Here is a 12991-nt window from a genome sequence, read left to right on the forward strand (position 1 = left end):
AATCTTTGAAATTATTGTCACCATCTCTTCTAATTGGTTTGAGATTTTAATGTAATTTTAATTCCTTGAGAGAAAGTTATATCTTTAAATTACTGGTATACTAGTAGATGAACTCACTTTGCTAATTTACAGGGGGGAAAAATTGCTAGCTTCTCTTGCCCCAAATGTACTGTTACCAAAATTATTTATTTTTTGCTAAATGTCATCCACAGAGAGAAAGCAGGTTATTTTCAATAAATCTAGTATTACATTTTATGTAATGGAATTTGAAGGTAAATCACTATATAATAACTGAGTTGATTATGAGAGGTACCACATATAACTTATGTGCTTGCTACCAGAGTGGGACTCATCTGATGCCTCCATAGTAATTTGTATGTGAAACAGTCTCGGTTTTGAAAACTCGGTAGTTTAACTTATTTGTGTGATGATTGGCTCTCTTTTCTGAATAGCATGTCTTTGAATTGACCATATTGTGGGAACTCCTAGAATCTAAATGCAGAATAGCAGAATCACCTCCAAGAACTTTGTAACTAAGTCTGTTTAATTGCTGCTTTTTACACCAGAGAGATAAATTAGGAGTGACTTGTAGATGTAAATGTGTGCTTTTCTTAAATCTCATAATTAATATTAGGTTGGTTTTCCAAAAACATTTTTTGACTTGTATAGTCATTCTTACATGTTTATTTCTTCTTAATTTTCTTTTCCCAGCTAACAGTGCAGTAGATTTTACAACAGTGAAATTCCTACTCCAGGATTCTCAAAGCCTATTACATGCTTTCAGTACAAGGTCAAATTATGATGGTGTTCTTCCACAGGCCTTTGCTCAAGTAAACAAACTTCTGCAAACACTTACAGAGGTAAGACGCCTTTGGAATGCCATTTAGAGTAGCTAATCACATACATTTTAATGTATTTAGCAAACAGTAGGTAAAGGCTATTTTAATTTTCACTTATTCTAACATACTGAAGGCATTAAGTAAAATAGTAAGTGAAGCCCTGACCGGTTTGGCTCAGTGGATAGAGCGTCGGCCTGCGGACTCAAGGGTCCCAGGTTCGATTCCGGTCAAGGGCAGGTACCTTGGTTGAGGGAGCATCCCCAGTGGGGAGTGTGCAGGAGGCAGCTGATCGATGTTTCTCTGGCATCGATGTTTCTAACTCTCTATCCCTCTCCCTTCCTCTCTGTAAAATATCAATAAAATATATATTTTTAAAAATAGTAAGTGAATTGAATGTTGAGTAAACAGTTCTTATTACAAGTTATAAAACACATTGTTATATGGAAGTAGTATCATAGCAGTTGTTGGGATTTTAATTATTTTATTTATTGGATAGAAGAAAGCTATGCACTGTTGTTTGAATACTCATTTCCCAGTGCTGTAGACCATGGACCACAACATGCATCAAAATACTTTGGATTTCTTTTTTAAACATGCAGGTGCCAAGCCTCTCTCAAATCTTACTGAATCAAATTTCTGGGAGTGGTGTTCAAAAATGTTGTTCTTGTTTTACTTTTTATTCTGAAATAATTTCAAATTTACACAAAAAATTGCAAGAGTAGTACATAGAATTCCCATTTATATCCTTTACCCAGATTCTTCAATGCTAACATTTTATCACATTTGCTTTATTATTTTCCCTGTGTTCTTACTACCTTATCTTTCACATTTTTTTCTGAACTCTTTGAAAGTACATTGAAGATGTGAATCCCCTTTACTCCTAAATACTTATATGTATATACACACACATATATACATATGTATATGTATATATGTATATATATATATACACATATATATATTCTAAAGAATAAGCATACCTTATGTAACTAGTATAATTAATCAGGAAATTAACATTGAAGTAATATAATTATCTAACCTGTTTATCTTATTCAGATTTCACCCATTGACCTGTCAAATTTCTAACAAGTATTTTCACATTATTCTTATGCTGTCACCCTAGCCCTGGTGTGTTTTACCCCTTTTAAATTGACTGTGTAAGTTTTGTCCTTAGTAGTAATCTATTTCTACAGTCTTCTAATTTTAAATCTAGAAAATTCTGGGAGTTTTATATTCCAGAAGTATCTCAAAGAACTCAGAACCACAATTACTAGCTAAAATTATTGATTCTCTTTTTTCTCTTGAGTTATTGAATTGGCCAGATTTTTCTCAGTGATTTTTCACAGTCACATAGGTCCCAGTAAGTATGAAGTAAAGAAAAGATTAGATGATACTAAACTTAGTCACAGTGAGGGAAGAACTAACTTGCTTAAGAGAGTATCTCATGGAGTAAAAGAAGCATCTTTTTTTTTTTTTTTTTTTTATTGATTTTTTACAGAGAGGAAGGGAGAGAGAGAGTCAGAAACATCGATGAGAGAGAAACATCGATCAGCCGCCTCCTGCACATCTCCCACTGGGGATGTGCCCGCAACCCAGGCACACGCACCCGACTGGAATCGAACCTGGGACCTCTCAGTCCGCAGGCCGACGCTCTATCCACTGAGCCAAACCGGTTTCGGCAAGAAGCATCTTTTAAAATATATTTTTATTGATTTCAGAGAGGAAGGGAGAAGGAGAGAGAGAGAAACACCAATGATGAGAGAGAATCATTGATCAGTTGCTGGGATCAAGCCTGCAACCCAGGCATGTGCCCTTGACCAGCATTGAACCCGGAACCCTTCAGTCCGCAGGCCGACAAGAGCATCTTTTAAATAAACTAATAAGAAATATGTGGTAATTCTGGAAGAAGGAATCAACTTAAGGGGCAAAATGATCTTTTGGTTTAAGATAACCAAAACATGGGAAGTTGTCTTTGTTTATGGCTTTTAGAATTAACAATAGGAAAGAATAGATCTGGAAAGTTAGTGGGTTGCAGCTTGAGTATTGTACTTGAATTGTGTAGGGAAATATGTTATTCTTTCTCATCACAGAACTGAGCCCTGAACCACATCTTCAGTGAAACAAATATAGTGAACAACATGCAAAATTCAAGATACCCATGGGCTTTGCAGTTTTTGATTTAAGTTTATTGAGAGTCAAAACTTAGGATTGATTGAGATAAAAATAATAATGAATATCAAGTCAAGGTCCTTTCACCAATGGAAATGTAGAGATGAGAAGTACCATGAAAGTGTGATGTTAAAATTTATTGTCATTTATCAGATAATGGTATGCCCACTATATGTTGCACACTGAGTATTTAAAAATATTGACTTGTGCTCAAAGAGGTTCGAACTATTTAAAACACATGTCTAGACTTTATAGACATCCTAAATTTCTCTTATTTGTACCATTATTTTTCTGGGCATCTAGGTTAAAAAAAAATCTTAGAATTCTTAAATGTAGTCTTTGGCAAGTTTTTAAAAATATTTCTTGTATACTCTTTTTTCCTTTTTATTCTGCATTTTCCTATCTAATTCAAGTTCTCAGCATTCCTTTCCTGGATTATTTCAGTAGTCTTCTAACTAGTTTCTTGTATTCTTTCTTTTTTGAAGAATACTTTATTGCTTTTTAGAGAGAGAGGAAGGGAGAAGAGAGAAACATCGACGTGAGAGCATCACATCGATAGGCTGCCTCTTGCACACCATCAACGGGGATTAAGCCCACAACCCAGGCCCTGACCTGGAATTGAACAGCAGCCTCTTGGTGCTCCAGATGATTCCCATCCAACTAGCCACACTGGCCAGGGCCTAATCAGTTTCTTGCCTCCACTTTCTTCTGTTCCAGTTTGTCCTAGAGTGCTATTCTGAATATATCATTTCTTGAGAAGCCTTCAGTGGTTCACAATTGCCCACATGATAAGGCTTATATTCTATCCTGATTTTTTTTTTACAGCCCTTTGAATCTCATTTTTCTTAATGGATTATTAGGAGCTTGGAGGCTTGCATATACCAATTTATCATTGCATCCTAGGTGTCCTTTCTCTATTTCAATACCATATGTGCAGAAGAGTTCAAACAGTATTAAATTGATACTAGCATGCTAGCTAAGAAAGGTTGGAAATACTGTTTGATGTAAATGAAAAAGGGAATTTTTTTTTTGTTCTGATACTTTTCTGGGATTATTCTGTATGGAATCAAAAGACAGAGAATAGTCAGCACTTTCCAGAAAGCTAGAACATTTGGAAGCACAATTGGCCTTCTTTTTCTCTCACTAATGAAGGACTTAGCTGCATTTTATGTAATACTTATTTTTCTAGGTCAAGGAAAAACGTAATCAAAATCCTTCAGAAAATACAGCGGGTAAAAAGCAAGAAGATACTTCTCCAATGAAGTCTGACAACCAAGAAATCACCATTTTCTCGGGCGCTCATCTTTCCCCACCCAACAGGCATCAAGAAATCTGGTCTATCTTAGAGAGTGTTTGGATTACAATATATGAGAACAGGTACTAAATTTCTAAGAAGTGTTGAATTTTAGGGTTTGCCATCATTACCGATATTCATTGAACAGTTAGAGTCTGAATTGTGAGTTTAATTAACTAGATTACCTTATTGAGGGTCTTTTGTCAGATTGGTACCTTAAAAACAGTGATGCTTAAATAGGGGTGTACATCAGAATTACCTCGAGAGTTCTGGGTAATTTCTGGATAATATAAGTGAAAAGTGCTTATCTTGCTTTATCAGTGTAAAGTTGTTAGAGTCTACTTCAGTGATTCTCATGACTGATTGTATACCTGAGTCACTGGAGAGTTTTTCAGCATATTTATGCTTGACGCTTTCATGTAGAGGTGCTCATTTGAAGTTCCAGTAGACCCCATGCACAGTCACTCTTCCTAAACAACTAGAGTACCTACGCACTTGGGACCTGCATCTCCTTGCCCTGTGCTCTCGTGATTCAGTAATCAGTTATGAACTTATAGCACACCAGCTCAGGTTTTTGCATCTTTTCTGTTTATGAGGAATTTGGGTAATTATTAGGTACTATTAGTGATGAAGATCTTATGGATATTAATAATGCTTATCTCTAGTTGGTGGACTATGGGTACTACATATTTCCTTCCTTTTACTGAATTTTTCATATTTTATATGATGTCTAGGCTTTAAATGTATAAAAAATTTTTAAAGATGTGTCCTAAATAAGTTTATGGTTTTTTTTTAAAGTAATAAATACACAAAACCAGTTGTATTTCTATACACTAGCAATGAACAATCCAAAAAGGAAATAAAGAAACAATTCTACTTACATTATCATCAAGAAGAATGAAATACTTAGGAATAAATTTAACCAAGAAGGTGCAAAATTTTAACACTGAAAACTACAAAACATTTTTTGAAAGACATTAAAGAAGATCTATGTAAATGGAAAAATCCAATGTTCATGGAATGGAAGTTTTAACAAGAAACTTGGAGGACTCATACTTCCTGATTTCAAAACTTACTACAAAACTACAGTATTCAAAACAGTGTGCTACTGGCATAAATTAGACACATAAGTTAATAGAATAGACTTGAAAGTACAGAAATAAATGCATACACCTATGGTTGGTTGATTTCAATCAGGATGCCAAAGCCATTCAATAAGAAAAGAATGGTATCTTTAACAATAGTGCTGGGACAACTCAATAGCTACATGCAAAAGAATGAAGTTGGACCTTATACTACATAAAGAAATTAACTCAAAATGGGTAGATGACCTAAATATAAGAACTAGAATTATAAAACTCCTAGAAGAAAACAGTTTATATAGAGCAGCATTATGAGAGATGAGTTATAAATATTTTATGCATTAGAAATGGAAATACTTGGATTCCTGTAAATATGCAGGTGTACATATGAGTATCTTTTCTTTTTCTCTATTTCAGCACAGATGTGTTTCAAAGATTGGGCCCAAATTCAGCTCTGACTTCCTCAAAAATACCATCATTTGAAGAAGCATTTATATATCTTCAAAAGTTAATGGCAGCTGTGAAGAATATTCTTGAAGGAATTCAGAGGTAAATATGAATTAATTTTAAAGTTTTATTTAATATCTTTTTAAATTTATTACCTTTCTCTTTCTTCTAGGCATATCAGCTTTTTCAGACTTGCTGAGAGTCTTCCAGCAAGTTTTATAAACTAATATAGTATCCAATAGGGAGGGGAAAGTAGGTTTGCAGTTATGAGTACCCAGCGGATCTAGGCATAAGTTTACGAAAGAACAGATTGAGGTAGTACTGACCTAAGAACACTTCTGTCTACATGGAAAGAGTATTGACCCTCGTTCTACAGTGAAACTTGAGGATAAGCATTTTTACAAACTCCCCAGGTGATTCTAACATGGAGCCAGGGAACTTGTTAAAAGTGCAGAGTTATAGATATTACCCCAGAATTATGGAAATCACAATATCTGTAGATATTTTGTAAAAGATGGAAGTTGTATTCTTAACAAGCTTTTCAGGGGATTTGTGCGGGTGGTCGGGGACCACACTTAAATCCAGTCTTCCAGAGTAAGTAAATCAGAACCTCTTGAGCTACCAGTAGAGGGCACTATTAATAAGAAGTTTGCTCCTTTTAGTGTGTCATTTACATATCTTTTGCTTATTAAGCTTCTAAAAAACGAATTTTCTTACCCAATCTTAACAAGGGAACAAAACATATACTGGTATAACCATACATGATTTCTGGGAAAAGGAATCCTATAATCACAGCAGCTTTTTAGATTCACTGATGATTTAGCTGCTTCAGAGAATGTGATGTTTGCATTGGAGAGAATATTTTATTAACTTAATACTGTAAATTCCCGGCTATTAAGTCTTATGTTAAGAAATGCTAAAGCCAGCAAACACTACATTTTTAGTGAAGCAGATGGGATAAATAACTGAGTAAATCAGTGGGGTTAAGCATCATTAAAATAAATGAAACGGGGGAAATCAATTAAAGGTGCTAAATAAGGGCTATTATAATAATTTAACTGAAACAGTAAGTATGTAGTAAATATGTTGGATAAAGCCAGATGATCAGTTCCAATTCCATCCTACAGAGTTGTTGTACAAAGGATACAGAGTAGAACCTAGACCAGGGGTAGGCAAACTTTTTTTTTTTTTTAAATATATTTTATTGATTTTTCTACAGAAAGGAAGGGACAGAGATAGAGAGCTAGAAACATCGATGAGAGAGAAACATCGATCAGCCGCCTCCTGCACATCTCCCACTGGGGATGTGCCTGCAACCCAGGTACATGCCCTTGACCAGAATCGAACCTGGGACCTTTCAGTCTGCAGGCTGACGCTCTATCCACTGAGCCAAACCGGTTTTGGTGGCAAACTTTTTGACTCGAGGGCCACAATGGGTTCTTAAACTGGACGGGAGGGCCGGAACAAAAGCATGGATGGAGTGTTTGTGTGAACTAATATAAATTCAAAGTAAACATCATTACATAAAAGGGTACGGGTCTTTTTTTTTTTTTAGTTTTATTCATTTCAAACGGGCCGGATCCGGCCCGCGGGCCGTAGTTTGCCCATGGCTGACCTAGACTTTAGGATTAGTCTTATCTATTTGTGCCTCTAAAGAACTTTTAACACCGTGGCAGGCCAATCATCTGCTCCTAGTGAGAAGTGATGCAATCAGCGCCCTCAAGACTGTTTTTCAGTAATATAAAAGATTAAGTCCAACTCAGAACAGTGCTGTCAGTCCTAGATCATGCTGTCTATTGGTGTTTCTCTGTTAGTCAGAATATGTAGATCCAAGAAACCACTCTAGGTATTTACAAAATTTAATATACACTTTACATACTTTTAAAAAATATATATTCATTGATTTCAGAGAGGATGGGAGAGGGAGAGAGAGATAGAAACATCAATGATGCGAGAGAATCATTGATGGGCTGCCTTCTGTATGCCCCTACTGGGGTTGAGCCTGCAACCCGGGCATGTGCCCTTGGCCAGAATCAAACCTGGGACCCTTCAGTCTGCTGGCCAATGCTCTATCCACTGAGCCAAACCGGCTAGGGCTACACTTTACATACTTAATTTCAGTGCTGTTGGAAGAACTGGAGGAGCAAAAAGAAGAGGTTTTTGTTTTTTTTTAATGCATTTTGAAACTTTCTGTGTTTTTGTGTTCTCTATACCAGCGGTCGCCAACCTTTCGGACCTCACGGAGCACCAGTGGTCTGCGGACTACCAGTTGATGATGGCTGCTCTATACTATAGAGCACAATTCATGATTACTATAATTATTTTTAAAAGTCAACAGTTCCTCCAGATTGCTTGGAAATAGTTGTAAACAAGAGAAGGGATGTGATCCTGTAAAATATTTCGTGTGTAGAATTAGAGGCATTTTTCAGTGTGTTCCATGAAATTAAGCTGTAATGACTATTCTTGCTTTACATAGTTAAGCTCAGGGCCTAATTAATACAAGGAACCCTGCCCAGTTCCCAACACATAATATCAAGACAGACGTAAGGTAACTACTGTGCACCTTCACATTACAAAGGGGGAAAATAAGAGGCACAGGGATCTTGAGTAAATCTAAAATTCAGTCAGGCACATGTTGCCACTTCCTTGATTAGGGCTCAGTCCTGCTGCCTGGGAATGACTTACAGCTGCTCTTGACTGCTCGCTGGGTTCTTAACTTGGGCCTTGACTTTTACCGTAAAAAAAGCAAACTGCAGCGGAGGAGCATTCTCAGCCTGTTCTTTCCCGTAAAAGGTAGGAAGAGTCCAAAGACCTCTTTCCATTTCATATTATCTCTATCCTGTTTAGTTCAAGTGATGGTACTTTTACCAGAACATTCCAACTAAAAAACTGTTATCTATGAATCTTATCGGGGTTCACTTCATTAGACAAAAACCACAACCACAACTTTCTTTGAAATTTATTTCTTTGAAATAAACCCTTCTCTGCCTTGGGTTCCCTTTGAAACTGGTATGGACAGTGCCCTTAGCATTTTTGGAAGTCTTGTTTAACAGACAGATTTGTGAGGCATGCTCTTAAGCCCCTTAAAGGGCCTTCGGTGTTTCTGAAAAATTCTACAAGGCACCTTCTTAGATCTTTCTGAGGACTCAACAAAAAGCTCTACAGCATTGGTTCTCAACCTTCCTAATGCCGCGACCCTTTAATACAGTTCCTCATGTTGTGGTGACCCCCAATTTCATTGTTACAAATTGAACATAATTAAAGCATAGTGATTAATCACAAAACAATATGTGTTTTCTGATGGTCTTAGGCGACCCCTGTGAAAGAGTCATTCGACCCCCAAAGGGGTCGCGACCCACAGGTTGAGAACCGCTGCTCTACAGTAATGCTGTTATTATTTTTTACCTTACAACCATGTTTTCCTGCCATACCTGTTAAAGGTAAATATTGAATAGTACTTAAACTTGTAACCTAAGAGAAACGTAATTGTTACTTCAGGAACTTTGGTTATACTTAATGCTTTCGCAATGAGTTTTCTAGGCTTATCCTTAGATGTATCCTATCACCACCACATCACTGTATGCTCTCCATTTGTGATCTCATCTACTCCGATCTCTTTATGAATATTACTGTACTTTCCATCTTACCTCTCTTCTTGGTTCAGTTGTGAATTTTCAGCTCATACTCTGCTTAAACGAAACTTAGTATTTTAACTGGTATCACCTGATTCCTTTCTGTTTTCTTCCTCTGTGTCCATTAGATCAAATGCTTGCTGATATTTGACCAGTTCTGTGATTGATGCTAAAATTTCCAGTTGTATTTGTGAGCTTTGCAATTTCTTTGTAATGCAGTCAACATCTGCTTTATATATTTTGATGTTATGGTATATCTTCCTGGTGAATTGGTTCTCTTTACTGCTAATAGTACTTTTTGCCTCCAAGTTTATTTTGTAGTATGTTAATATTGCTAGATCAGCTTTTTTGTGTCCTTTTTTGTTATTTTTTCCCTTTATCTTCAACATTACAGGTCATTTTTTTTTTTTATAAATATATTTCATTGATTTTTTACAGAGAGGAAGGGAGAGGGATAGAGAGTTAGAAACATCGATGAGAGAGAAACATCGATCAGCTGCCTCCTGCACACTCCCCACTGGATATGTGCCTGCAACCAAGGTACATGCCTTGACTGGAATCGAACCGGGGACCCTCCAGTCCGCAGGCCAACGCTCTATCCACTGAGCCAAACCGGTCAGGGCAGGTCATTATTTTTTTACATGACATAAAGCTAGATTTCTCCTCGTTTCACTGGTGAGAAGCTGAGGTGCAGAAAAGTAGGTAACTTGATCAAAGTCACATAACTAATTCAGGGTGTTAAAAGGAGTGTCAGCCTTTGAGTAAGTGTTCGATAAGACATTATGTGTTATTGTTGATGCTGTTACAAAAGAAACCAAAGTACATTCAGATCAGACTTGGTTTGTAAGTGGTTTGTGAGCTTCAGATTAAATCCTACTTCAGATACCTATTTCCCAATTCTGATTCCAAAATTCTAAAGTGGAATTTCAATGATAATAAACAACTTGAAGATAGGCAACCATGTCTTTTTTTTTTTTTTTGGCAACCGTGTCTTTTAATTTTGTTTTATATTCCGTAGCTTGTAGAATAATATACATCTGAAACATAGTATGCATATAATAAATACTTTTTGATTGTTATGAATTTTTCATGAAAGGACAAGTGTAGATATATTTATAAAGAAAAAATAGCCATTTACTGAAAAGTATTTTATTTCCTCTAAGGGCTAATTCTTTCATTTTGTTATTTTTTTTCAAAGTTGCCATCAAAGGTTAATTTCATTCAAAGAGTCTTTTGTCTTCATACTGGTATAAGAAAAAAAACAGTGAGAAAGGCTGACCTCTCAAGAATTTTGTGTGGGGAATTACTAAGGCATAAAAGTCCATAAACCATTTCTCTCCATTTTATTTTTTATGTATTTACAATAAGCTGTACTTCTAGTTAGTAAAAGTTGGCAACTTTTTAAAATATCAGGCCAAATTCCATTCTCACAAACTCAACGTTCATAGGACATGATGAAGTTGAAGTCCAGCCCTAAATTGAGTGTATTTTAATAAAGGTTGTCTAGTCTGTGGCCCAGTTTACCTCAAAACATTCTTTGAGGATAACAAGTTTTGTAGCCAATCCTATTATGTATATTTTATTTCTAAGAAATAATATGTATTGATTTATTTTGATTGTAACAGTAATATATATGAATGATGTTGACATACTAATAAACCTTTCTTCATTAGAATATAATTCTGTGCTATTTATCAAGTAATCAAGTGTTTACATTTGGAGAAAATAACTTCTTTCTTACAAACTTCAAATTCTGTCATTTCATCACAGAAATAACTTGTAAACTAATTTGTTAAAAGTAGCAATTAAAAAGTGGGAAGAAAAGACTCAAATCGAGAATAATGCGATATTCTTCCTTCATTATCTTCCTGTGCTGGGTCAGGATTTTTTCTTTCCTGGGCTTTTTAGAACTATGATGCTTTGGTCTACTCTGAGTCTTTGGTTTTTGTTCACTGTTGTTTCTAAGGGCCTGGAATAGTTCTTGACTCATAGTAGGTCTCAAATATTGGTTGAATGAGAGAATAAAGGGGTCTTGTTCTGATCTGGGCATTTTGAGCTTTTTCACTTACCACGTACATTGTGAGGGTCAGACGTTTTCCACTAGAGTTTGCCTCATCTAGACTCTGTATGCTGTTATTTATAGTACAACTATGCTTTTGTGATGATGAGGGGAAAGATCTTATAGACCAGCGGTTCTCAACCTGTGGGTCGCAACCCTTTTGGGGGTCGAACGACCCTTTCACAGGGGTCACCTAAGACCATTGGAAAACACATGTATAATTACATATTGTTTTTGTGATTAATCACTATGCTTTAATTATGTTCAATTTGTAACAATGAAAATACATCCTGCATATCAGATATTTACATTACGATTCATAACAGTAGCAAAATTACAGTTATGAAGTAGCAACGAAAATAATTTTATGGTTTGGGGTCACTACAACATGAACTGTATTAAAGGGTCGCAGCATTAAGAAGGTTGGGAACCACTGTTATAGACGAAGAAAGCAGTGTAGTCCAAAAATGCAACTCTGTAGAGACAGAAAATAGATTAGTGGTTGCCTATAGCTGGGGTTGAAGGTGAGAAAAGAGAATGACTACAGATGGGCAAGAGGGACCTTTTGTGGGTGAAGGAAATGTTCAAAAATTGGATTGTGGTGATTGCTGTACAGTTTGGTAAATGTATTAAAATTAGTGAATTTTATGGTATGTAAGCTGTACCTCAGTTAAACTGTTTAAAATATAAAGCCAGATTGGGAGCTTAAAATTTCTCCAATTATTTGCTAATTGGAAAACTAGGATGATGTAATTCTTTTATTTCTTACTTTGGATATGACTTGTTGTGATAGATAAATAACTGATTTTCCCAAAACCGGTTTTTTGTAAAGCATTTCAGGACAGAAAAATGTTAATTTTATTCACTAGTACTTTCTATTGTGCTTATCAGCTTGGAATTTATAAGGCTTCTAATAAAAACATCTCATTTCATCTCATTTTCTTACCCTGTTTTTAGATATTTCCAACGCTACAAAAATGACTAAGTGTAAATTATTCTACTTTGCTGATAGTTTGTTTACATTAGTTACAGGGTTAAAACACACTATTTCTATCATCTTTCTAAAAGATTGGTTTAACTTATTAAATAGCTTTGTTTTCATTTTTTTAAAGCAAATTATTTATGGACCCTCCCAATGTATTATAATTATCCTCTGTCTTTTTTTTTCCCAATTAGGAGATTATTTGTATTTTGAAATTACTTGTTGAGAGAAAAAGGTTTTCTATGAAATGGTATTCTTATTTAGATTTTTGTATATTCTTTTTTTTTTTTTTAAATATATTTTATTGATTTTTTACAGAGAGGAAAGGAGAGAGATAGAGAGTTAGAAACATCGATGAGAGAGAGACATCGATCAGCTGCCTCCTGCACATCTCCTACTGGGGATGTGCCCGCAACCCAGGTACATGCCCTTGACCGGAATCGAACCTGGGACCTTTCAGTCCGCAGGCCGACGCTCTATCCACTGA

General features: G+C 35.7%; 1 protein-coding gene across 2 annotated transcripts in view; it reads left to right on the forward strand.

The window, feature by feature from the left end:
* Nucleotides 1-12991, forward strand: part of SWT1 (SWT1 RNA endoribonuclease homolog) — a 60203-nt gene that overhangs the window by 31242 nt on the left and 15970 nt on the right. For both annotated transcript variants that reach the window (XM_070396037.1, XM_070396039.1), the window contains exons 14-16: nt 712-860; nt 4198-4385; nt 5802-5933. In XM_070396037.1, coding sequence (XP_070252138.1) covers nt 712-860; nt 4198-4385; nt 5802-5933 — 469 coding nt within the window. The remainder of the gene's footprint in view (nt 1-711; nt 861-4197; nt 4386-5801; nt 5934-12991) is intronic.

The sequence above is a fragment of the Myotis yumanensis genome, unplaced genomic scaffold (genome assembly GCF_028538775.1).
Source record: "Myotis yumanensis isolate MYYU_CA2020_CCGP unplaced genomic scaffold, mMyoYum1.0.hap1 SCAF_17, whole genome shotgun sequence".
In the NCBI taxonomy this organism is placed as follows: Eukaryota; Metazoa; Chordata; class Mammalia; order Chiroptera; family Vespertilionidae; genus Myotis; species Myotis yumanensis.